This window comes from Brassica rapa, chromosome A06 (genome assembly GCF_000309985.2).
Source record: "Brassica rapa cultivar Chiifu-401-42 chromosome A06, CAAS_Brap_v3.01, whole genome shotgun sequence".
NCBI lineage: Eukaryota > Viridiplantae > Streptophyta > Magnoliopsida > Brassicales > Brassicaceae > Brassica > Brassica rapa.
In genome coordinates this window covers 14,862,219-14,886,561 of record NC_024800.2, presented here as the reverse complement: position 1 = coordinate 14,886,561, position 24,343 = coordinate 14,862,219, and the positions used below count along the sequence as shown (strand labels likewise).

The 24,343-nt window shown below is 33.3% G+C and overlaps 2 protein-coding genes and 1 pseudogene across 2 annotated transcripts; all 3 read right to left on the bottom strand.

Moving 5' to 3' along the window:
- Window positions 1-215: 215 nt before the first annotated feature.
- On the bottom strand, window positions 216-7,053 carry LOC103840927 (glutamate decarboxylase 2-like). Its single transcript, XM_009117445.3, has 6 exons — window positions 6,925-7,053; window positions 6,621-6,825; window positions 1,855-2,055; window positions 1,076-1,544; window positions 931-983; window positions 216-686 (listed from the first exon to the last, which is right to left on the bottom strand). The coding sequence occupies exons 1-6, from the start codon at window positions 7,008-7,010 to the stop codon at window positions 216-218; spliced, it is 1,485 nt and encodes a 494-aa protein (XP_009115693.1). The 5' UTR covers window positions 7,011-7,053.
- Window positions 7,054-13,776: 6,723 nt separating this feature from the next.
- LOC103840905 lies at window positions 13,777-18,444 on the bottom strand (annotated as a pseudogene).
- Window positions 18,445-20,536: 2,092 nt separating this feature from the next.
- On the bottom strand, window positions 20,537-22,952 carry LOC103841512. Its single transcript, XM_018658047.2, has 10 exons — window positions 22,806-22,952; window positions 22,432-22,696; window positions 22,259-22,355; window positions 22,041-22,165; window positions 21,842-21,926; window positions 21,666-21,756; window positions 21,336-21,538; window positions 21,109-21,232; window positions 20,820-21,035; window positions 20,537-20,701 (listed from the first exon to the last, which is right to left on the bottom strand). The coding sequence occupies exons 1-10, from the start codon at window positions 22,950-22,952 to the stop codon at window positions 20,537-20,539; spliced, it is 1,518 nt and encodes a 505-aa protein (XP_018513563.2).
- Window positions 22,953-24,343: the final 1,391 nt, after the last annotated feature.

Sequence of the window (24,343 nt, the reverse complement as noted above, 5' to 3'; positions counted from 1 at the left end):
TAATTTTAAAGCAAAATAATGAATATTTGTAAGTTATATAAACTGTATTTTATATATTTGAGTACATATTCAGTTTTGGTTTTGATTTTGAATTTGGTGTTTCGGTTTATATGCTGTAACTTAATATAATTCACGATTTATTATTGCCTCAAACACGACACAACTCTTTCATCAAACCCCATGTCCTTTTTCATTCACAAACACAACACTTCACATTAACACACACCGTTCATCTTCTTCCTATCCTTCACAAACTTCCTCCATCCAACAATAACTTCCATCAGCTTCTCCCTCTTCACTTTCTTCCCTTTCACATTGCCAAAATCCTCAGCTCCCATCTTCCTTGATATTTTGGAAGGTAAGGTATCAAGCTCATGAAGCACCTTCAAAATATCAGCCACAAGTCTTTCTGCAAGTGTTCTTGAGAAATCTTCCCTAATGACAACACGCAGAACCGTGATGTGCTCCGCATCCGCAGGCATAGTGTAAGCGGGAACAATCCAGCCGAAACGGCGTAGCATCTCAGAGATCTCGAACTCGCTGTGGAAACTCTGACCCTTGAGAGAGAAAGCTACGAGTGGCACTCCTACGTCCTTTGAGACAATGTTGAAACGCTCTGTTTTCTCTATTCCTTCTTTGAGAACCAACATGTTCTCTCTGCAGTTCTCCATCACATTCTTGTAGCCCTATTCAAATGAAACACACTGGCTATATAAGTGCCTCACACTAATATATGTGTATTAAAAAGTTTATATGTGTAACAAAGATTGACGACAATCATAAAAGAAAATTGACCATATATTCTTTTTTTCTTCTTTCTAACCCTACCTCTATTTACATTTCGAATATATTCATCGCGGCAAAATTTGGATTAGATGTATTGCTAACACAAGAATTTACATAAACATATTTTTGAGTCAATACACTCACCTCGAAGCCAAGACGTATGAGCTGATAGTACTGAGCAATAATTTGGCTCGATCCTACAAACAATCAAAAACGTTCATCACATTACATTTATATCAACAAACATTATATGTTCAGAGTACCGAACAAGAAACCGAAAGATAGATACCCTTGGAGAAATTGAGAGTAAAAGTTGGCTGATCAGCACCAAGATAGTTAATATGAAAGATGAGCTCATCGGGTAAATCATGTTGTGTCCTCCACACGACCCAGCCAATACCAGCATAGACCAGCCCATATTTATGACCACTCACATTGATACTCTTCACCAAAGGAAGCCTAAAGTCCCATTCCAATTCAGGGTAAATAAACGGAGCTATGAAGCCTCCACTTGCCGCGTCAACGTGGATTGGAGTGTTCCAGCCAGTCGCATCATTTTTCTTGACCAGCAAGTCATTAAGGCGCTTGACGTCTTCGAACTCACCGGTGAGTGTTGACCCAAGTATGGCAGCAACACATATTGTGTTCTCGTCTACCATTTCTACTGCTTTCTCTGGATCCATCACGTAGTAACCTTCACTAAGCTTGATTTCTTTTAGCTCCACCTCGAAGTACCTAGCGAATTTCTCCCAGCACACCTGAAAGTAATTTTGGGTTTGGAAGTAATTATACTAAATGTACTTTTTAAAAACCAAAATTTGTAATAATACTGAAGAAAAACATATGTATCGAAACTAAACTCTTCAACAAAAATGGATTAAAGAGAATGTATTAATCTATGTGAACAAATGGTTTTTGAAAATAACAATCGCAGTAATACATAACATATTCTAGAATATTGTTTCTGAAAATATGTTTAACTACATTTATATTTGCTAATTATTACGCTTCTCACCATTTTATTTCCTAAAATGTTAAGAAATAGAGAGAGAAAGATGTTATACTTACTTGAACATTGGCTCCGGTGACAATGTTGGGTTTATCATAGGTTTTACCCTCAGCTTTGCGTTTGTTCTGCCAGTTCCTTTTGAAGGCTAATCCGGCTAACATGATAGCTTCAGAAGATCCAACCGTTCCTACTCCCATGGCGGTCTCAGTGTCTCCAAGAGGCGCATTGAATAGTCGAGCTATCATATTTACACATCGGTTCTGTTTTTCCAATCAATTAAAAATGATTATTTACGACCACAAGTTTTTGCCAAAAAAAAAAACAGAAAAGAGCACGTTTTTGTAGCCCTTCACCATACGGTAGGAGACGTAATTACAAGATTGGTATGTCCAATGGATCGAATTCATGATCAACATATGAGAGCTTGGAATGAGAAACTTAATAAGGTGCTTGGAAGCTTGGGTTTTGTTAAATGTTCAAAGGAGCCAGCCGTGTATCGCAAGACAGAGAAAGATGATGCTCTCCTAGTAGCCGTGTATGTGGACGACCTGTTGGTCACAGGCACAAGTCTTGAACTTATAACTGAGTTTAAAAAAAGAATGGCCGAGAACTTTGAAATGAGTGACTTGGGAAAGCTTACTTATTATTTTGGGATTGAAGTGGTTCAACATCAAGGAGGAATCACACTGAAACAAGAGAGATATGCTATGAGAATCTTATCTCAAACATGGTTAAAGGATTGCAATGCAGTTCATATACCAATGGACCTGGTATTGAAGTTATCTAAGGCGCAGGAAGAAGAAAGTGTGATGAAAAGGAATATAGGAGGAACATAGGTTGTCTCAGATACTTGTTGCACACTCGACCTGACCTCTCTTTTGTGGTAGGCGTCCTCAGTAGATACATGCAATCTCCGAAGGTATCTGATGAAGCAGCTTCGAAGGTTGTGTTGCGGTACTTGCAGGGAACATTATCATATGGTCTTAGTTTCAGTCGATCAAGTAATGCAAAAATGGAAGGATACAGCGACAGTTCTCATAATGTTGATGAGGATGATGGCAGGAGCACATCAGGGAACGTTTTCTACTTTGCAAACAGTCCAATCACATGGAGTTCACATAAACAAGAGACTGGCGCTATTTTCTTGCGAGGCCGAGTTCATGGCGGCGACTGATGCAGCTAAGCAAGCTATTTGGCCTCAAGACCTTTTGGAGGAGATCACAGGGATCAAGAGCAAGGTGGTGTCAATTATGATTGACAATAAATCAGCCATAGCTTTGAGAAAGAACCCTGTGTTTCACGGCCGCAGCAAACACATTCATCGTCGCTATCATTTTATTCGAGAATGTGTCCACAATGGATTGATCGAAGTGCATCATGTAGCCAGAGTCCTGAAAAGAGCTGATATACTAACCAAGCGTCTAGGAAGAACAAAATTTAAAGAAATGAGAGAGCTCATAGGAGTGAAAGATGTGTTGAAAACTGACTTCAAGCTTAAGAGGGAGAATGTTGATTTAAACTTGAAATAACTTGAGAAATAAGTTATCTATTTTCTACCAAATATGGAGTTAGGAAATAGGAAAATCCTAGATATTTAGGAGTTTTCTAAATATCATATGTCTAGAGAGTTTAAGACTTTATATGCTTATATATGGAGATGTCAAAGTGTGACATAACATAAGAGTTTTGTGATTGTGTGAGAACTTTAGTTTTTGAGTGATTTTCTAAAGCATTGAGAGATTAATAAAAGAGAAATTTTTTATTAAGTTTGTTTGACTTCTATACGTTCGGATTCTACAGAAAACACTACTTGAAAAACTTCTTTTTTGAAACTGGAAAACTCTTCTTTTTCTTACTTTTATTGTTACAAATAGTCACAGCGTATCTAGGAAACCTAGGAAACGAAATGTTCCAACAACCTTAATATGTCAGCAATGAACGGTAAAAACAACATTTCCACAAACCTACTTTTTGATATTCGTTTACAAAAGAAAACTAAATCAAACTCATGGGTGTTTGAAAAAAAAAACTAAATCAAACTCGGGGTATTATATTATTTGATAATATTATAACAACTGTGCTACGATGATGTGTTATTACTAGAATCATTATAAAAAATAAGTTCAAGTTGCTAAAATAATTACAACTAGGCGGATGACTTTGATCCACGCACTCGCGCAGATATATTTTTCAAAAATATATTTCTATTTGTTTTTCATGTCAATAATATAAAAGTTAGGCAAAATACCCAAATCTGAAGAACTGAACCGATCTCGATCCGAAAAAACAGTACCAAACCCAAACCATATTGATTATAAATCAGAATTATTCAAAATTTTTGTTTTCAGAAAACCGAATCCGATCCAAACCAAAGTATTTCGGATACCCGAATGTATCTGAAATAGATTTATGTACGTATGTATATTAATTTTTTTTAGATTTAATATATATAAAACATCTATAATATATATAATACTTTTAAGCTGGTTTAAATACTTGAAAATATATACAAATAATCAATAGTAAATATATAAAATAGTAAAAGTATACTTAAAACACTAAAAATACTTAAAATAATTATTGATTATTAAATATTTGAACTAAAGTAATTTATATGTTAAGTTTAGGTATTCTGACATATGTTATTCAAATTTATATTTAGTATATTATTATTTTTATAGTTTTTGAGAAATTTAAAGCATATAAATATATAATGATTAAAATTTTAAAAGTAATTTAAATGGATTATACAAACTCGAACCGAACCAGCAAAAATCCGAAGTGAACCCAAACTGAATGAGGCTTAAAAATCTTTGACTCCGGAAACCCGAAACTTAAACAGACCTAAACCGAACCCGATTAGGTAATAAATAGATAGTTTCTCATAATATAATGAATTTCCAAATTTTTTTAATAATATAAGTCATTACTTTTTTCTTTTTAATATACTGCTATCCATATTTCCATACAAATCTATTTTTTAAAACTACAATCTATATTTCCAAACAAACATATTTTTTTTGAAAATTGCAATTCTTATTTCCAAACAAACTTTTTTTAAAAAATACAATCTATATTTCCAAACAAACTTTTTTAAAAAATTGTTATACATGTTTCCAAACAAACCTAATTTGTACTTGAATTTTAATAATACACTAGATTTTGACCCGCACGCCTGTGCGGGTGTATTTTAAAAAAAAAATATGATGCTATTTGCTTTTTATGTCACTTATTAGGATTGGGCAAAAAATTCGAATTCGAAGAATCGAACCGATCCCAATCCGAATAAGTAGTACTAAATCGGAACCAGAATTGATTAAATATCCGAATTATTCAAAATTTTGGTATTTGAAGAATTGAAACCTAATCCGATCTGAACCGAATTATTTTGGGTATCCAAAATAGAGATATATATACTTATATATATTAATTATTTTTAGATTTAATATATATAAAAACATCCAGAATATATATGATACTTTTAAGTTCGCATAAATGCTTGAAAATATATACAAATAATTAAACGTAAATATCTTAAATAGTTAAAAAATACTCAAAACTCCAAAAATACTTAAATAATTATTATTTCTCTATCCAAATATTTAAACCAAACCTATTTAAATTGTTTATTCCAAATCAGAACCAAATCCTCAAAGATCTGAACTGAACACGAAATCCCAAAAAGACCCGAAAATGAACCTGAACGCCCACCCATAATCACTATTTTATATATATATATATATATATATATATATATATATATATATATATATATATATATATATATATATATATATATATATATATATATGTGTTTTCATAGGTTACAAAATATGTGTTATCATATAATTAATCGTATTTTATATGTACCATCAAATAAGTTTTCTTATAATTAATAATATTTTATACGTACAATCATAAACAATATGCATCAATAATCGTATTTTGCTCATCCATTTATAAACAATCCCATTTTGTACTTCAGTTTTAATAAGATAGATATATGACATTCATTATTTGGTCCAAAATCTGAACATATTTATGATTAAATTAACTATAAAATTAATTAGTATTCTTCAAAACAATCTTCTTCTTACAAAAACTACAAAATTACTTAATCTGATTTAAAATCTATATGATAATTAATGATATTACATAATATAGATCATATAACATTTTTTGTGTCTTCTACTATTTTTATTTAATTTCATACTTTTAAATAAATTTAACAATCACATTTCTTATATAAAAAATTTTAAATTTTCATATATCTTATATTTTGAATTTGTAAGAAATTCATAGTTAAAATTTTCATGATCAATATTTTAAAACTTTACAAGAGATACAAATGATTATAATAATGAAGAAAACAGTTCATTTAATATATACTAATACCTATATATATATATATACATATTGTTTAAACTAAAGTATACAATAATTTCAAAATTTCAAAATATATATTATACTTCAATTGATTAAAAAAAATCTTTTCAGTTTTATTTTAATAAATCATTAAATATATTTGTTATAATGTTTTATTATTAAAAATACTTTTCAAAAATTATTATTTAACAAATATTTTGTAAATATCTCATTCTACGCGGACGCGGTTTGTTATCGGGTTTTTTGTCTACTTTTTCTTTAACAAATACAAGATATATTACAATATTTCTTAACCTAGAATTTTGTTAAAACCCATTGCACAAATGTGACCCTTCCAAATCATTTAGAGCGATTTCAGTTTGGTTCAAATAATACTAGAAATTAAAATGAGATCTGGGCAGCACCATCACTTATTATGAAATTAGGAATATAAAGAGACCTGGAGCTCGGTAGTGACAGGGTACTCGTCCATGTCGACATAGTTCTTGTTGATAGAGTCCATAATGAGTTTGTCACACTCTGGCTCCATCCACGTCGTCACAAACGAGGCCAGGTTCAGCCTCGGGTTACCGTCAAGCATTAGCTCATCTTTAATGATCTGATACGCAGCATCCTTTGGTATCGAGCTCTCACCAATCTCATATCTTCAATTAATTCCATCATTATTTAACGAGTAAATTCGTTAACGTTAAAAAAATTCATTAACAGTAAGAAGAATTAAAAGATTTTTCCTTCTTAATTACTTGGGAAGTGCAGTTAGGGCATAGCGAGATCCAAACGTCGAGCTAACAGGTTCGTTACTTTCGGTGGTCGTTCGGCTTAGAACCATCTTTCTTTTAGGTAGTGAGAGGAGACGAGAGCAGAAAAAAATATTATGCAAGAAGACGATGATACTGCGTGTATTATATATATATATATATATATATAATATATGTTGAGCCTACAATAACAGTACTGTAATTAGTGTTTTCTTTGCACTCCTGTTATTTTTTTATTTATTAAATTGATATGTTCGGACTTAGTTTTAAGTCGACAACGTCGGTATTCACATGCAAAATATCTACATGACGATACAATTCAGTAATTAAATTCCCTATAAGACTCATAATTGCTAATACCAAGGTTCAATTTATATTGTTACATTACCATCAACTCATAAATATGTTTTAAACATAGGAAAGAGTTTGAGGAAGAAACGTGTCTCCCAAAAACAGAGAAGGCGACAAGTCATATGCAGTGGTGGACATAGGTGAAGACATACAGTGGCACGTGCCCAGTCTCTTTTTATATTTTCCTTCAATAATCAATTACTATATATAAGGAAAAAATCCACTTAATAAAAACTAAAAAAAGATTTAATGTTATTTCCAAAGTAATTTTCGTATATATTCCATCTGTTTTTAAAAGATGTATATTCTTCTCTTTTCACATATATTAAGAAAATTCATTAAATATGCATTGTTTTTTGTGAATAACAATTTTTCATAACTTTTAGCCAATAGAAATTCAATAAACACCATTAATGTTTTTGAAACTTACATTTTTTCATAAAATCATACATTAAAAAAGTAAAAAATATATCTTTTTGAAACAATTTTTTTCTAAAGAATACATCTTTTAGGAACGGAATGAATCTAATAACATAAAGTAGAACTTTACTCTTTTTTTAGAGAGACACATCATCAAATAAGAAAACATGAGGTAGACACGTGTCCATTAACTAATACGATGTGTTTTGCTTTTCTGACCAAACTTAACATTTTGTGGGCTTTATGTTTTACTAAAGAATTTGCGAGCCCATCGGTTAAAAACCCCTTTCCAGCTTCATCAAGTGTACGCCAAAATTAGGGTTAAACAACTTCTCCATCCCGACACAAAAAGAGGTTCTTCTGCGTTCTTAGACACCATCAATGGAGTTTCAAGTTTTCGATTGGCTCAAATTGACGTGAAAATAGTGTCGTTTAATTTTCACTTCTAATCAACCGAAACGCTCCAAGTTACAGACTTATCGCCTTCTTAAATCAATAGACCGACGTGAACACGATCTGACGTTGAATATGACTTAACCCTCTGCAAGGCGGTGTATCTACACCTATAAAAAGGTTAGCATTCTTCCTTTGAACATCACTCTTTCAATCCGTGAAAAAAACAAAGTTAATCTTTTTTCTATAAAATGGCTAACTGATCAATCTTACTTTCTGATTTGAAGTCCGGCCGCTGCTCCTCCACCGTCCAAATATCAAAGGAAGACGAAGAGATGTTGAGGACAGCTTTGTCAGCTTTCTGGGAGATCGAGAAGAAGAAGAGGGAGGTTTGGAAAAGGATTTAAGCTCATCTTTGTTGTGTCGAAACGAGCGATTGGTGAGTTATATATAATTTTACATCCTCACAATAATCTTATTTATTCCTGAAATTTTTGTTTCAAGATTTAACAATTGGATTGAACAAAAAACTTTCCTTCTAGGTATTGTTTCCGTAAAAGATCGAACTTAAATGTTAGGCCTAGAACTGAAGTGATCAATATCACGAAAGACATGATATAGTATATTTTTTGGGGGCTTATATGACTTATGTGGATCAAAGCTCTTTCCTTTTTATAAGAAGAACCATTTGCTTCTTCTTGGTAATGTCCTGCTTGATGAGTAAGAAGCTTAGTGGTGGAATTACATACAGGAACTTGAAGGTTTAGCTGACCCCATGAGGAAAGAAGTTGCTTTGGCCAGGAAGAAGATCGATTGGGCAACAAATAATTAAAGCCATTGGATCTTTCACTTCAGAAATAGGTAAGGGCAATACACAATAATCAAATTCATTAACCCTGTTTTGAAAATATATATATATATGTCTGGAGGATTATTAAGATGCTAATTTGGTCGGTATATTTACGCAACGTGAAAACAAGACTATAGAGAAGCTCTTGAAGCATTTAAATAAAAGAACATAGAGATGTTACTTCAAACACAAGATATAACTGAATAGCTGCTATCCAGGAAACAGTATCATCAACTTTGAACAGGTTCTATACTGTGCCTACCTTTGGTTTGTATTGATGCCAGGATCTTCGAAGCTAAATGTTTTTCAATTATTTGGGAAAAAATGTATTGTTTGGGAATGGCATTGTGTCCCGTCCATATTAAATAAAGTCCGGACAAAAGTAGAGTGCCCAACTCTGTATTTTCGAATGGTCTTTAGATCAGTCTCCAGTAGAATCAGTCCCTAATATATTCTATTTTATATATGCTACGAATTTGAACAAAAAGGGAAGACGAACGTGGTGATTGATAGCCAGCCTCCATTTCCTAGGGTGGAAACTTCAGCTAATCATAGTAAAATGCTTTCAATTTTCAGGTCTGGAATGGTCATGAAGATGTATTGGTGATGTCTTGCATATTTTCATTGTTTTATCCATTCATCCATGAGCATTTTCATCATATAGATTAGGATTTAGCCATGTCTAGGTTGCATTTTGCATTCATTGTCCTTATTAGGTGTTGGAGTGTGCCATGAAGTGATTTGAGATGTTTGGGAGCATTGTGATCCAAAAGAGGGTGAAAGATGAGCATGGATGGAGCCTTTAGAGAAATCTTCTGTTGCTAAGATTTTGTGGAGACACAACAAATTGAGTTAGCTTTCTAATGGAAGTGGTTTTAAGTCATTTGGAGATGTAATGAAGGAGTTATGATCAATTTACTAGAAGCATATCCATCCTGGTCGAGCATCGCAGAGTGACCTTCCAGAGCGACACCATAAGGTAGCTCCCAACCCAGAGCGACCTTCCAGAGCGACCCACCTACATCACTCGCCGTTTCATCACTTTGGAGGCCAAAAAATAGGCCTGGAGCGACCTCCCAGAGCGACACCATAAGGTAGCTCCCAAGCCAGAGCGACTTCCTGGAGTGACACCATGAAGTCCCTGCGCGTCATTTACTCAGTCGAAACTTATGATTTTCCAGGGACCTTTCGGTCATTTGTCTTGACGTTTTACACTTTCTAAACCTAAGTTAAGTACTTTTGTAAGCCATTGGAGGCGGATAATCTCTTTTGGGGAGAGAACAACTAGTAAAACTTCTTTTGATTTAGATTTCATTGCTTTCATCTTGTGTTCTTGTTGATTTCTTATCTATTTGTCTACATGATTAATCTGAAATCCAATATGGGTTTAAGAGGAATCATGAAGATTAGTGAGTAATCACCTTTTGAATTCATGGGTTAGGGAGATTAAGGGTGATTAGGTTAGTTCTAGGATGTTTTAGTGTAGATCATTCTTGTTCCTTGCTAGTAGAGTATTCATAATGCATCTTTTGAGTCGGCCACTCAAAAATTGATCGATAGGCATTTCTCACCCAAAAGGTGTTTGATGAAATGTCTGAGACAACTCTCCTAGGCTTTTAGTATACTTTGCCAAAGACATTTGTTGTTAAAGGTGCTAAAATAGCTAATAGACTTGTTAGTAATGATTGCTATCATATTATTCAACCAAAGACATTTGATGTTTGAGATATGTTAGCAAATGAGCATTTATCTAGACATAGAGCTTGCTTAGAATTGTGTCTAGGCTTAAGGTCGATAGTTTGATTGATCATTTGCCATCCTTAGTTTGAAACTTGATCACCCAAGGTCTAATCCCTATGCCCATGAGTTCTCTTTTCCCTTAGTCAAGAAAGTATCATTCTGTTATTGCTTTTTAGTTTTAGTCATATCTTAAAACCCATCAAAATTACACGATCGCACTTAGATTAAGCTAGTACTTGCATTCTCGGTGCTTTGATATCCCTCAGAACTGGGTCGACAATCACTTATATTACAACATTTGTTTTAGGAGCCTTGAAAACTCCTAACATCAATCGGAGGTATGCGGAAGCATGTAAATAGTGAGAGCCTAACCTATAATTTTGGTAAGTTGTGACATAAGGATCCAAGGGTGCTAGACATAGCATTTTGAATGTTTAATCTAACATAATAATATATTGCAGCATTATTAAGTGCGTCGACTTGGATAGGGATGGGATTCTTACACGATATGAGATGTAACTCTTTTGTGGAGCAGTTGCGTCGAATGGACTGCATTGTGCAATAAGTTGTTCTTTTTGAGGATCTTATGTCGGATAATTGATATGATCGGACCAGAGGAGAACAATAGCTCATTTGTATTAAAGGAATACTAGATTTGGATCCGCGCGACCGCGCGGGTATTAATTTTCATTTTTATTTATATAAACATTTTATTTTTATGTCAAGAATGATGTATATTCAAATGTGTATATAGATTTTTCAAACATAAGTTTGTGATTCAATTTTCCGGTTTTTCATCAAATTAATCATTTCAAAAAATGAGCTATGTATTTGTATTTTCTTTTATATATTTTGTTTCTTGAATTAGTGTTTGATTATTAAACTCATGAATTTTTGAAATCTTGATTGGTAAAATATAAAATTATTTTTTTCCAAAAATATTGAAGCATTTTACAAAAATCTAGAGTCAAACAAAATAAAACTTATATCTCTGATATTATAATTATAAGATTAATTAATAAGATTTGTTTTTTTTTTGACAAATCCATTATTTTTTCAAAAACTTAACAAATAACATTGACATATATTTTACATGACTTATAGATATATATTTAAAAAACGTTAAAACCATGTTATTCTAGAATTTTTAATAACTTATCTTCTTAAATTAAAAAAAAAACAATCAAAAGAGAGATTAAATAATGATTGTAATATGGGCCACAATAGTCTATAATCCAATTAATGAGTCCATTAGATTTCAGTTACCTATTTTTTTCCGGGAACAAAACAACTTTTTGTGAACATACACGCGTCTTTAGCTTCGTTAAGAACAAAGCTGATCTCAGACATCGTTTTTAACTTCCTCACCAAATCGTTAAACATAGATACTGATAAGTTTTCACTTGAATCTAAATGGAAGAAGTTTTTGAAGATCATCACTAACTAACGCTTATCTACAAAGGTTTGGAGATTATTTTAAATTTTTCTAACAACCGATTACTATTTTAGATGATTTTAGGGTTTTGATATGTTGAATCGATATTTGATAGTTTATATCTAAATCATACAGATCGGCGTATAGCTTTAATTGGAGAAGCAACAACGAACATCAGTTATTGGGTGATCAAGCTTAGTTCCTGAAATATAAAATCTGTTCCCTAAAAGTCTTGGAATCTAATTTGTGTTCGGGGTAGAGGAATAACAGAGACGTTGACAAAAGAGACAGGTACTTTAATATACTAAGTTGATATTGATCTGTTTTGGAGCTTGATCGTAGGATAATCTCAAGCTAATGAAGATATATATTATTTACGATTGTTTCATGTTCCTAAGCTCTGTTTTGTTCACTCTGCAGAGAATCATCTTGAAGATGACGGAAATGGAAGATACTGCAAAGTTCTTCTAGTGCAGAGGAACTGTAGAATGATCTTGAGATCAAGAAACAGGGCTCCAGATATTACCCACTGGAAAGTCTCGTACATGGTTTAGGCGTGCAGAGGAACTGTTGAATGATCATGAGTAATGATATTCTCTCAGTGTATATATTCATTTCTCGATCTGCACAACAGAGTGAGTCTTACTAATTCAACATTTTATGCGCAGCCGATTGATTTCGTCAAGCTAACGGATAAATTATACAAACTGTCTCGCAGCCTGCCTGACATGGAAGAACAATTGTGAGGAAGATCGTAAAGAGGCTCCAAGGAAAGCCAAGGATCATTATACTATGGTAACTATCGCCATCAAGCTGGGATAATTTGAGTTTTGTAAAAACATTTACTTGGTCTCTTTTGTTGCAGGAAAGTTTTGCAGGATCGGGTAACTGACGAATGTTTAATGGAAATCACCGAGTGCAGGAAAAATCATGCTACTTGTCACTCAATTCATGAAAACATCAGGTAAACCACAAAATATTATTTCATTATCTTATTGATTAATTAGTAAGACAATAGATTAACTACTAAGATTAATTAATTAGTTAAATAGTAGTTTAAATCTTATTTAATTTTAGACAATATTTTTTTTTTCAGGAATGATATTGATAACAATGGATTCTAAAAAAGACTCCAGCATAACTCAGCCATTTGACTCTCACTATTCGATAAGTCAGGTTAGTTTTTTAGAACCATTTATCATTTGCTAGTATATCTAAGTGGTTTGGTTAGTATAAGATGGGAAATTTTGTTAGATTAGAACCATTTATCGTTTCCTAGTATATCTAAATGGTTTGGTTAGATAAGAAATGATGTACAACAGATTAATTGGTTTGGCTGTGAGTTGATTGCATGTTGTATATCTTGGTTTAATGGTTTTTATTTCGTTGCTATAGTTTTAAAAATCTAGAAAATAAATAGACCAATGAAAAGTTATATCAAAAACAACACAAATCCATAGATACGTTGAAAACAGGTGGTCAAGAAATTCAAGTACGATAAAGAACTTCCTCCTCTTTTCTCGTGAAGTGCATAACTCTGAAAAACACATCACGTTTCAAAGAGTTTTTTAAAATATGATATTAGCATATAGTAATAAACAGTAAATGATGGAGAGTTTAATCACATACCTCATCATGACTCTTTGGCTTATAGATTATTGAAATCCTCTTTGAAAACAACATTGACGGTCTTACGCTGAGGTTTTCCATCTTTGTCCACAATAAGAATTTTCAATCCTTTCTTCGATGTGACCCTGGAAATAGCTACGTAGAGCTGTCCGTGTGAAAACACAGGTCTGGGTAGGAAGAGTCCAACTTCTGAGAGAGACTGCCCTTGACTTTTGTTTATTGTTATAGCAAAAGCAACAGCTAAAGGCAATTGCCTTCGGTGCATTTTGAAAGGCAGTCTCGTATCAGATGGTATTATCAATAATCTAGGAATATATACTGTCTTCCCAACATTAGATCCAGTGATAATCTTAGCGGCAACCATAAATTCCATCAGCTGAGTAATCTGTAGCCTTGTTCCATTCATTAACCCTTCTGGAGGATCAACATTCCTGAGAACCATAACTGGGCAACCAACTTTCAGGCGAAGTCTATGATTCGGCAATCCAGAGACTTTAATATTGTTTAGAAAATCTGAGTCAAGTGCTTCATCATTCACTGCTTTTGTATCAGTAGGATCAATACTATCTGCACTAAGATAAATCATTTCCTCACCTAAAAAAATTAAAACATAGGATGTAGTTAGTGTATATAAGAAACAATAAATTTGGGATCTAAAATCAATCACAAAAAGGTGATAATATAAATTACCATCCAGCTTATCCAACATGTAATCATTGATCATGTTAACATCCTCATTGGTTGGACACAAAATGGCTCTCTCTTGGAAAAATTTAGCTTCTTTGTTTCCTTTTAATGAAGAAGGATCTCCGTACACTGCCTTGCTAATGGCCTCTATTGGTTCATCAGAATCAGTAATCAAAAATTCAGAGGGGATCTCGATCTCAGCTACTCCGTCGTTAGGCTCTCCAAGTGTACCATCACCAACCTTTAAGATCCACTCAGAGAATTCCTTTAGATCATTCGACTCTTCAGCTGACAAACCACCCGATGATAATCACATGTTCTTAGTTAATTTCAACACTTTACAATGCTCCCACAGATAAGAAGAATTCATTGAAGCCATAACGATGGCAGCTCGGTTACCGCCATTTATTACTGGGAGCACTTGTCTGAAATCTCCTCCGAAAACTACAACCTTTCCACCAAAAGGCTTGTCGCTCTGCTTCCCAATAATATCAGATAAGCTTCTATCTAGTGCCTCAAAACAATACCTACTCATCATGGGGGCTTCATCCCATATAATCAGTGATGCCTCTTTCACCAAATTAGCTTGATCTGATCCATGAGCTATAGTACACGAAGAAAACTCATCTGGATTAAGTGGTATCCCAAACCTTGAATGAGCAGTCCTACCACCTTGTAACAACAAAGAAGCAATCCCACTCGATGCAACATTAAGAGCAATATCTCCTCGCGATCTAATGGCTGCAGATAGTAATTTCCAGAGAAAAGTTTTCCCAGTGCCACCAAATCCAGACACAAAAAACATTCCACCTCTTTCCTTGTTAACAGCATCTAGGATTTCATCATATATTTTTCTTTGCTCTGGAGTCATCTTTGGAATATCTCTATCCAGAGTTTCTAACAAAGCCTCATGATCATAGCTTCTCTCGTCTAATATCAAGACATTTGAATCCTTACTATGTGTATTTGCTACCTGTGGCATAGAAGGATATTTTTTCAAAGAAGTCCCACAACGCTTCAGAATCTTTTCAATCTCCAGCAAAGCGAATTTCTTTTTTTCATCGTCACTTAACAATAGTCCTACAACAGAAGTTTATCTATTTAAAAAAGACTGAAAAATAATGTAACATTTTGCTACAACATCAAATAATAAACGAAAATAGAAATTAATATTACCTGGCCTATTGAAAGTGTTACGCTTGTGATGCTCAATATCATCTGAAAGACATTCCCAAGTCTTCTCCCAAACGTCCTCTGGTCCAGATAAACTGTTGTTCATGAGCATCATAACAAACAACTGTCTTAGTTCAGCTCCTGTGCTTTCATAGCTTCTCCTCAGAATATCATCAATGTACTCTTGATCATCATCTAACAATCCTCGAGCATAACATGCATCTTTGTAGCTTGGATAAACAACACCTTCAAATGTTTTGATGTCATCGTAACTCGTAGGACCTCTCACATAGTTCAACAACACACGGAGATAATAAGCATGTTCTTGATTACGTGGAGCATAGTTGATTCGGCCAACACTGAATCCCCTTTTTCGTCTTATGAACATCTTCTGCCTCTTTGAATATGTAAAGAAGTTAGGAATCTGAGCATATGTGAGAGTTTTAGCCAGATCATCAACTTTACACAACTCAAACCATGCTAAGAACATTGTATTCTCAATGAGTTTACGACTGACCACTGTTTCCAGCTTGTCTTTTTTTTTGAAAATAACGGTTTGTTTGCCTGGAAGATGGAAATTAAGCTTCTCAACTGCAGTAGACCTGTAATGAATGGGGAACTTAAAAATTCTCCATGATCCTTTAGACGAAGAAACATATCTACATTACCAAACAAAATAGATTTTATTAGTTTCTTATATCATGTTATTAATTTTTAAAATATAGTTATACATAAAAAGATTGAAAAAACAATACCTGCAATCAAAGAACTCCTTAAATTCATTCCTTTTTTTTGGGTCCACTTCTCCTTCTGGACAACCAAGCGCGTCTGCAACCATGTGATCTGGTGGTTCCACAGCAACTGTCACACGATCACTTCCTTTATTAATGTACTTAAATAAGTACTTTATAGAACCAGCCTGGTTGCACCACTCTACATTAATATGAGCTCGATAACGTAGAGATAGTTTCTTGTTATAAGGAATAACAAATCTGTTGTCACATTTCACCCCATTCTTCTCTACAAAACGATCAGTATCTTCTCTTCTACGGTAAATCGGAAATCCTTCTTTACTCACTGTTGTCTTATCAGCAAATGATTTCGGGTAAAGCTTAGAACATTTCCCATTTTCCATGCAAGGAGATTTCATATTAGCAGCTCCACATGGTCCATGAATCATCATATCCTTGACGATATCGTACAGCTCTGGTTCTTGAGACTTATCAGGAATCTCAGCTGAACTTGGCTGTAGGATGCATAAATGGGAGAATGTGAGCATGTGGTAGACCACGTTTCTGAAATTCAATTGTGTACATAGCTGCAACGATCAGACAACAAATATTAGTTTAGTAAATAGTTGAAATTATTAAAGCATATGATCAATAAAGCTGAATATTTAACTCACATGATACAGTTTTGCCAAGGATATTTTTCTTAGTTAAATCATCCATCAGTGAATCCAGTTTCATTTTGAACATCCTGCAAATGATGTCTGATCTGTCCTCTCCCTTTAACTTTCGGCTCTTAAGATGTCTTGTGATCTCTGGCCATTTAGGATTGCATGTAAAAGTGATGAAAAGATCTGGAAAACCAAAATGCTTACATATAGTCATTGCATCCAGATAGAGGTTTTTCATATATCTAGGACCACCAGTGAACGTAGCTGGTAAGAGAAACGAAGATCCTTGCTCGGCCATATCAATCCTGCCAGCATTTTCAGACTCTTTGATAGAGTCATAAGTATCAGAACGCAAACTTGTCTGGTGAGTCTTCAGATAGCGTAGGCGATTAGATTCTATAGTTGTGTAGGCATCCACAACAAACTGCTGAAACAACCTTCCTGAAGTTAGGATCGTATGAGCCTCATTCTTACGTTCATGCAAACGAAAGGCAAAGAATTGCCTCATGCTGAGATTTTTTTTTTTAGTTTCTCTGTAGCTTCAGTAACACCTTTCTTTATCTCAAGCCTGAAACCATCCTCTCCATGTACGAATAAAAGAGGATACTGAAGTGCAAGATATGAAGCATGTATTTCATCGATCCTTAGCAACTTGCCTGATTTCTGTTGAAGAACAATATCTCTTTTATCCATGTCCAGACTAAAATCTCCAGGAACCAGTGCAGCCACTTCTGATGCTGTGGGTGTGTCATAGGTTCTTCCATCCTTTGCTCTATCACTGACTATCCTCATGTGAAAAGAGTCTTTAGGATTGATGTTGAAACGATCTTTTGCTGATCTGAACTGTTTAACGTAAGGATTGGTCTCATTCAGCATCTTTATCAGAAGGTCAATGATCTCCTTCTTAAGTCCATCACGTTTTTTATAAGCTTTCGCTTGCCCCCCTTTGCTGTAAAAAAGCACAAACATAACAAAGTTCAGATTAATAGTCACAGTAAGCAAATCTTCTCTATGTTTTAAAAAAGTAAATTAAAATAGTTACCTTAAAGCATTAGTTTGATTTTCTGTTTCATTTTTAGTGTCAACGATATAAAGCTGTCCAAACTTAGCATTATTTCCAGTAGGTGGTTGTAAACTACCAATTAAATGGTAATTCTCCCCTTGAAGTACCAACATGTTTGGGCCTTTTCCTTTTCGAACAGCTCTATCAACCTTTCCACCAAGTGAAGTGAATGAGAACACCATGTTGTAAGCTCTTGTGTTTCTCTGAAAATGCTTGCTTAATTTATCATCTCCATTCAGTAAATTTCTAAGCACTTCTGGTGGTTGTTTCAGTAATGGTAACTGCACTTGTCCTTGCATACAACAGAGAGCAAACTTAGGGTTGCGTGTTTTTAGACGCCTATTTAAGCGTTCACCAAACCACATAATAGCTCCACAGTAAGTACATGTGAAAGTAGCATCCCCTTCATCTATATAATCTGTATATACCATTAAAAAAAATCAGTATGTCAAAATTGTAGATCTAAATATTCAATGCAAGTATACGGATTGTATATTACCATCTTCTTTTGGTCCAGTTCTTTTAGCTGGTTTTTCAGTAGCACGAAATGCTTCTTCAAAAAGTGATGCTAGAGATTTAACTCTGTTCCTGGACGGCATGGTATTTGACTCGTTATTGACTGTTAAATCAACTACTTCAATTTCTTGATCCGATTCTGAATCTGTGTTTTCTTGTGAACTACAGTCATGATCTGCTTGTAAAATTTCGTCAAATCTATCTGCATACGATCAAAACATGACAATGTTGGTACAGTAAACGGATAGAAACCTAAGATTATCGTCAAGTATATATTTCTATATATATATATAGAAACAAAGTTAAACTATAACCTTCAAAGTCTGAATCATAAGCTACTGCATTACAATCCTCTTCACTTTCATTACCACTAATTTGCTCTTGAAATGCATCACTATGTAAATCCTCATCCAGATGATCAATAAAACTGCATATATTAGTTTTGTCTTGTAAGCCAGATCGTGGTCTCTTTCTGATGCCAGCTTTGTCTACCAAAGTAATAAAAAAAAATAAGTATTTTGTCTCTGAATATCTTTCATACGATTTACACTCAATGTGGTAATGATATCTATAATTACATGCTACAGATGTGAGACAACTTCTCTGTAAAGTTCCGTATGAAGCTTGTCCAGTTCCACAATCCATACCTTAGAATGATAAACATATAGTTTTGGTTAGATTCAAATGGACAGTGGGGATATAAAAACATCAACATTAGCGCATTTGATACACTGAAACTTACTTGTAGCACATTTGATTATGTTTCGTGGTGTACATGGAGTGAGTTGTCTCGGTTGTTGTACATTAGGTGAAATACCTGGGCTGGGAATGTATCCAAAACCATGAAATAGTCTCTTAAAAACTGTAGACACAGGAACATCCAGAGTTCTGATTGATTTTCGGTTCACAGATCTTTTAACTTGAACTAAATTCCCACTGTTCTGTTTGCGTCTCGTTATCCTCTCTGCTTGTTGTGTCGAATCTCCTCTTTGTATAGGGGGGGAAACCTTGTTTCCTCTTCATTATATCTGCAAATCTGTTCGTTGGGTCAAAATATCAGCATGTAAACCATAAAACTAAGTCTGGTTGTGGTATGTGTCAAATAATATACTTGATTACGTTACTCAGTCTCGAGAACAGTCTCTTCTCGTTCCGTGATGATCAAACACGAGATTACAGGAAATGTAATTCCAATTCGAGAATAAGAAAAGTTATGTGGAGTGAACCTGTGATGTTTTGTTTGCAAAGGCCTAAAAACTTATTAGTTCCTATAATCTAGTAATATTATGTTATTACTTTCAATTATTTAGTTCCTATAATCTAGATAAGTGATATGGAGTGATATTGTATTATTTAACTTGTTCAACTATTTTTTTATTCATTTAATTTGTAAGATATGTAAACGCACATATTGATTGCCTCAAGTCTGGGTTATATAATTTACTTGTTTTCGTATATTGTTTAGGACATTTTTTAACTTGACAAATATGACATTTCTAATATCCTATTAAGCGATTAAATTAAACATTTATTTTAATGTGTATTTCTTCATGTGTTGTTTTTTTTTTGGTTTCAGAGATCATTTTGACAATGTACTGTGTCTTGCTGAAACTTTCATAAACAGGGAACTTCTAATGTACGTGCAGTCCAAGTAAGTTTGTTTATACTACATTGTGTGATAGATAATTAAGTGGTTTGGTTAGATTAAATTAGTGGTTTGGTTAGATCAAATTTGTGGTTTATAAAGATTTCTCATATTAGGTTTTTCTGTTGAAATGCCTCTGTTTTAGATTCTCGATAAGTAAATAAACAGACAATATAAAAACCCATAATTATTAAGTAAAACTCCGAAAACAAAGTGTCTGTTTTATCAAACAACAGACATTATTAAAAAAACTAAACCATTAATTAAAAGAAAAGCCAAAAAGCAAGAAAAAAATACTAAACATTCAGCTCGTCATCTTTAATCTTCTCCATCTTCACCACCTTGGTACAAAGTTTTTTGGAAGTTGAAGTCTGATCAACTTGATCTTTTTCCTTACGCTTTGAAAATGGGGTAGAAGAACCTTCAGATGAATTTGCTTCACTTTTTTCTGTTAAAGAAACCTTATCACAAGACAAAAACACATTGAAAATAATATTAAAAATCAGAAAAATGATTAAACAAATAAAGGTCTTTAAATAATACACGACAACACATTTTCATATAAGATTCCAAAAATACCTCTCCACCGGACATTATTGATGAAGCAGAGCTAACATGAGTAATAGGCTCAGAGTTGGACTCGATTTGGAGAATCTTATCACCAGACCATACTTGTGAAACCAGAAAGATGTCTGATCCATTTTTAACATTTTCAGAGCCAAGAGAAAGACCAAAACAAATAGATTTTCCAACCATATCTGTTATAGCTTTTGGCAAAATATCTGGATCTTCAATCTGTATTTAATATATAAGATATAAATTGACAAAGTGTATAAAATATATTTATGATGTTATAAATTATTATAACCTCTTCATAGGAACCATCCCAAATATCTTTAGCTTCGAAGCCCACAACGACTTTAGCAACAGAATCAAGAAGCATCAGTTTGCAAGTACTTGTATCATCCTTGACAATCAGATGCAATTTGAATCTGTTTCAAAACAAAAAAAAATAATCAGCAATTTGAACCGTAAACGTATATAAAAAAAATATTAAAAAAATAAAACTCTCGTTAAAATTAAACAAAAACTAACTGTGGTGTTACGGTGGTGGTATTAACACGACATGATGTGCACCAGAATAATGGTTTCTCATTTGGAGGCAAATTACCACCTTCCTTCGATTTGATGCGAAGGCAACGTTTGTTACACCTGTTCCGGCTAACATGACCAAAAATAAACCAGCTCCAATCCGTATCAATAGATTCAATTGAGCAAATTATTTTGCAATCCTCCTCCTAAGGGTACAAACATAGCAATAGTTTTAGAACTGATAAAATGTAGACGTTGGTAAATATAAAGTTAATTAGAATTTTACAAAAGAAACCTGAGTTGCCATGATGATTTCAGATATAGATTTAATACCCACATCATTCCAATCATCAATTGATCCTTGATCGGACGCTTATCATTCTTTGTATCAGTTAGAGCAAGAGCAAACTCATCATTTGGCATTCTGAAAATGAAAATAAATCCGTTTTTAGATGTTTAGACAAATTTTAAGTAACTGATAACAAATTCTATTTCGCCCAGAATCTTACTTGTTTTTTAAAGCCAGACATTCAGGTAAGTCAGGATCGAAACAAACCAGGGATGAATCAAAAGCATTGGTTATCTGCACATCTCCTACACAAAATAAGCATGTAATATTTGGTAAATATTATAACCGTATATAAAATGGATAAATATAAATATACAAAAGATAAAAGGATAAATTATTTATTTTTATATTTGTAATACCTCTGTAAAACCCAATTTTAGCAAAGCGGATCATGCACACCATATTAGGATTATTTGTTTGTTGGAGATGCTCATCTAGCTGTTCTGCATATTTACCCCACAAACAACATGCAATGCTTTGACCCCTGAAATAAAAAGGTTTTTCAAAAAATTAAACTGAAAGTATATATAATATATAGCTTAATAAAAGTACCACAATAATATCTTGAATCACTTACTTGATGTCCATTAAGCGAAATTCAATTTTTTTCTTATCATTCCCTGCAACTTGGACAGTTTGGATGTCACGCAGACTGGATACTTGACCAACTACATCTGTCAAATAATTAATTGCTTAATATTAGTACAATATACATATATTATGTTAAAAAATTCTCATTGACTGACTAACCGATCAGGAAGTGAGTATTAAGAGTTCCATTTCCAATATTGTCAAAAGGAGGAAAATTCAGGAACACATCATCACACTCAAAAGTACTTTGGTCTATAGAGGTGTCTTCGATGATAGACATTTTGTAAGTATGGTCTGTGGGACGGTACTGTCCTCTTGCGTGAGACACTGTAAATGTGTCTATGAGTCGCCATTCACCAAGCCGAATTTTACTCTCTGTTTTTTTTATGAGAGTCTTTCTGGCCGAGCAGTGTATCTTAACACCCTGAAACAAAATAGATCATAAAAATTAGTACATAGACATAGTTATTTAGTTCATAAAGTACATAAACAAAAACTAAAACAGAACATACAACATATAAAATGAATATTACAGTTTCATCTGCGAATATCATCTCAAGGGTATCTCCTCCATAATTGGTTTTCTGCCTCCAGGAGTGAAGCAACTTAACTTGGACTCGCCAGCCCTGTTTGTAAGGCTTGACGTCTTTTAGTAACGAAAATGCTTGAATCATAGACATTGCTCAAACTGTTTTAGTTTAGGTGATGGTTGAGGTTAAATGTAGTGCAATCGATATATATATATCGCTAGGTTTGTTAGGGTATTTACGGAGAATATACTGTGACTTTAGGAATAAAATTAATTGTAGAAAATTTTAAATCGGTTTTTATGGTTAGTTATATCGTAGATATAAATTATGTGATATATTAGAGGATATTCTTGGTAGTTGTTTGGATATTTCATAGCAAAGTTTTAGGAAACACACACAATATGGTTAGAATATCCTTTTTTAAATGTTACCAGTAATATGATATTGTAACATTTCGTTGATTCCATATAAACTATCATTTCGCAAATCCCGGTTATTATTTTAACAGAATACACGTTTTGAAAAACTTGTTATATTGTCCAAGGAATGATCCTTTGTTGGACATCGACCATATTCTCGGCATATAATTATTCTAATTTTAAATGTATGAAAAAGATTGTTTAGTTAACGGGGTTTCCACGAATTTAGAGCACAATTAATTATTAATTTAATTTACATGAATTAACCAATTATCATATCTTAAACTTGAAAACATGCAGGTATACCATGTTCATCTTCTCCAAATGCTCACTGTGTTTAGGTTATTAAGTAATAAGATTATGAACAAATGGTCATGTTCAAGACTAACAATCAAATAACGTAACAGTAATGGAAGAAACATGTTCATTTAACTAATATTTTCATTTTAAACAATATAAGCTTATTCGATTGTCAATTTAAAATCTATGGTTGGAATTTTGTGTGTGGATTCTCACACAAAAGCATTTGATAGCGTAATATCATGGTGGTCAATTAATTTCTGCTACTTTTGATTGATGTATATGACTGCATCTAACTACGTAGCAACAATTCCTTACCAGTTTCGTATGGAGATATACTATGAAACAAACCTCAAGCATTCATTTCATGTTTCGTTTGCAGAGAGGTTTAGGTTTTGAAAGTAGATGGTTTGGGTAAGTTAATCGTGTGTTTAGGAAGAGTAAATATTAAGATGTGGACATGAATTAAATGTGATAAATTCCTAATAGATAGTCCAAAATTAATATGAAAGATGTAAAATGAATTTCTAGTAATAGGTCCATTAGGTCTATTTTTTAAAAAATCATACACGAATCAAGGTTGTGACTTCTGTTTTAATATATAAGATAACTAGCAAGTCCGAAGACATAGCTAAGAAAAAACTACTATCATACCAGCAGATAAAATTAATATAGCAAACAATTCACACACTTTGAACAAGAATAAAGAATGGGTTCACTCTGATTTTAAGCAACTTTGATCTATTGTATATTCTAAACAAAATGACATATGGCTGCTTCCTAATAAGTCACAGACAAAATTTAAATGTGATATTGCTTATG

Coding starts and splice junctions, on each gene's coding strand:
- LOC103840927 (XM_009117445.3), bottom strand. CDS start 7,010: ATGGTTCTAAGCCGAACGACCACCGAAAGTAACGAACCTGTTAGCTCG. Junction 984..1,075: donor TACTCTCAATTTCTCCAAGG/GTATCTATCTTT, acceptor GATTGTTTGTAG/GATCGAGCCAAATTATTGCT. Junction 687..930: donor TCATACGTCTTGGCTTCGAG/GTGAGTGTATTG, acceptor TCATTTGAATAG/GGCTACAAGAATGTGATGGA.
- LOC103841512 (XM_018658047.2), bottom strand. CDS start 22,952: ATGTCTATGATTCAAGCATTTTCGTTACTAAAAGACGTCAAGCCTTAC. Junction 22,356..22,431: donor TAATACTCACTTCCTGATCG/GTTAGTCAGTCA, acceptor ATTATTTGACAG/ATGTAGTTGGTCAAGTATCC. Junction 21,036..21,108: donor GGGATGGTTCCTATGAAGAG/GTTATAATAATT, acceptor TATTAAATACAG/ATTGAAGATCCAGATATTTT.